The 2,044-nt window shown below is 56.9% G+C and overlaps 1 protein-coding gene across 1 annotated transcript in view; it reads left to right on the top strand.

Moving 5' to 3' along the window:
* Nucleotides 1-360: 360 nt before the first annotated feature.
* The window catches only part of EDC4 (enhancer of mRNA decapping 4), a gene marked incomplete at both ends in the record, with an annotated part of 25,652 nt that continues 23,968 nt past the window's right edge, over nt 361-2,044 (top strand). Inside the window, 2 exons of the mRNA XM_010131367.1 lie at nt 361-517; nt 1,540-1,651. Of these exons, the coding sequence (XP_010129669.1) occupies nt 361-517; nt 1,540-1,651 (269 nt within the window). The remainder of the gene's footprint in view (nt 518-1,539; nt 1,652-2,044) is intronic.

Raw genomic sequence — 2,044 nt, 5'->3', positions numbered from 1 at the left:
TAACCCTCCAGGAACCCGCTGGTGTGGCGCTTGGCTCGGTGAGTCTGAGTTCCCAGCTCAGTGCTTCCGATCCGAGACTTTGTCCCTTGAGCCTGGTAAGTTCCTCGTCCCTGTTCTCCGGTGGTTCTCTGGTCTGCTGGGATTGCTTGTGTAAGGCGAGAGCTACGGCTTCACTCGTGTGTGTGCGGAGGTAAGTTTCTTACGTGAGAGGTCCCTTACCCATCCTTGTGGAGAAGAATATTTTCCCAGCCAGTTCAGCGTACTCTCCCTGACAGACCAGTACACCCTGACCAAACCCCGTCCGGAGGCAGCGGGATGGCTGGATGGATGTTGTGCCCAGCGGGTTGTGCTTTTCCCCAGGCTCAGTGAATGAGACCCAGAGACCGTCCAGTTCGTACAACGGAGACCTGAACGGGCTGCTGGTGCCTGATCCCATCGTGGCCGGGGATGGACCGTCCCTGGCGAAGCCGGTGCATCGCAGCGTCTCTTTGGGAGCCCTGCAGGAGAAGCAAGTCATGTAAGTTTTGTCCAAAAAAGGCTGAGAGCGAACGGAAGACAGTTAACAACTAGTTCTGGGGAAGCTGGACAAGCACACTGGGGTGCGACAGGGAGTTTCACCTGGAGTTCAGGTGACAGTTGTGAGTCTGTGCTGTTGGTCAGAGAGTGTTGTGGCTTTTGATGCCTGGGGTGGCTGTCCTTGCTGCTCCAGAGCTAGAGGCTCTCAGCAGAGCTGGTGAGAGAGAAGGGGAATGGCCCTGGCTGCGGGGTGGGCATTGCAGGGCAGGATGGAGGTATGTTAGTGGTGCTCGGGGTGAAACTTGGGGTTCTCACGTAGACAGACCTCCAGTGGGGTCCCTCAGGCACCCGTGTCACCCACGGGGTTCGCAGCGTGGCAGACCTTGCCCTGGTGGCAGTATCTCTCTCCACATCGCTTCACACAGGCTGAGTGACCCCGAGCTGGGTGCGTAGCAGCGCCGTGCCGCGCTGTGCGCGGGCAGCAGCCTGTTCTGGGCAGCGGCTGTGCTTTTACTGCTTGTGTGCCGGAGGACGTGAGCACAGGGGATTCCTCGGGTTTGTTGCGGGAATAACAAGCCGAATCCACAAGCGTGCTGCCTGGCTTCGCATGCTGCCCCGTCAGGGCGCGTGTGAGTGGCCGTGTCTGAGCTCTCTGGCCACCGTTTTGCGCGAGGGTGCCTGAGAGCCAGGCGCAGCGTGCGCTGTTGCTGGTGAGGTGCAGCCGGTTGGCTTTGGCCTCTTTGCACCTTCCAGTGCAGGGTGATGTCAAGGCTGCTTTAAGCAGACGTAGGTCTCTGCTCCAGTCAGTTACTCTGGAGGTTGTGAAGCTCAACAAAGGAGGGGTTTGTGCTTTCAAACCTGTGACCGTGGAGGAGGCTCTGAACCTCCAGTAGTTCCAGTTGTTCCTGGACACACAGGCTCTCCTGTGTTGCTGTGAAAACGACAACCGGCAGATGTCTGACCTCTGCTCTCTTCCTGTGAGCCCCGTCTGACCTGTTTGTTCCCCTTTGTTTTTGTTAAAAGTTGCCTTTCCGGAGATGACAGCTCCACCTGCGTCGTGATATCAGCAAAAGATGTGGAGATCGTGGCCAGCAGTGATTCCAGCATCACCAGTAAGGCCAGAGGGAGTAACAAGGTAAGGAGCAAGGGGAAGCACAGATCTGTCTCTTTTTATTTCAGTCGCATCAGCTCCTGCTTGGATGTTTGAAACAGAAATTCCTGTCAGCTTTCCTGTGATATAGGAGCTTGTCAAGGAGCTCAGCAAGGGGAGAAAAGCAGGAGCAGTTCCTTGTAGCTGATTGTTACTGTTGTTCCAGAGCGTGTCCAGGTTATCTTCTAATTTACAGGAGTAAGTCCGTGACCTGAGCAGCAGGCTCCTGTAGGCCCTGCCTTCCCAAAGGAGCTCTCCCTGCGGATCGTTTCATACCTGGAAGGTCTTTGCTGTGGAGAGGGGGTGGCTCTGGATAGTTTGTTTGTCTGGGTCCTGCCGAGGCTCCCCCCCGCGGCTCAGAGACCCCCCCCGGGCTCG

The sequence above is a fragment of the Buceros rhinoceros genome, unplaced genomic scaffold (assembly GCF_000710305.1).
Source record: "Buceros rhinoceros silvestris isolate BGI_N320 unplaced genomic scaffold, ASM71030v1 scaffold392, whole genome shotgun sequence".
NCBI classification, from domain to species: Eukaryota; Metazoa; Chordata; class Aves; order Bucerotiformes; family Bucerotidae; genus Buceros; species Buceros rhinoceros.
Note: the sequence above shows the minus strand (reverse complement) of the source record. Positions and strands in the feature narration are given on the sequence as shown.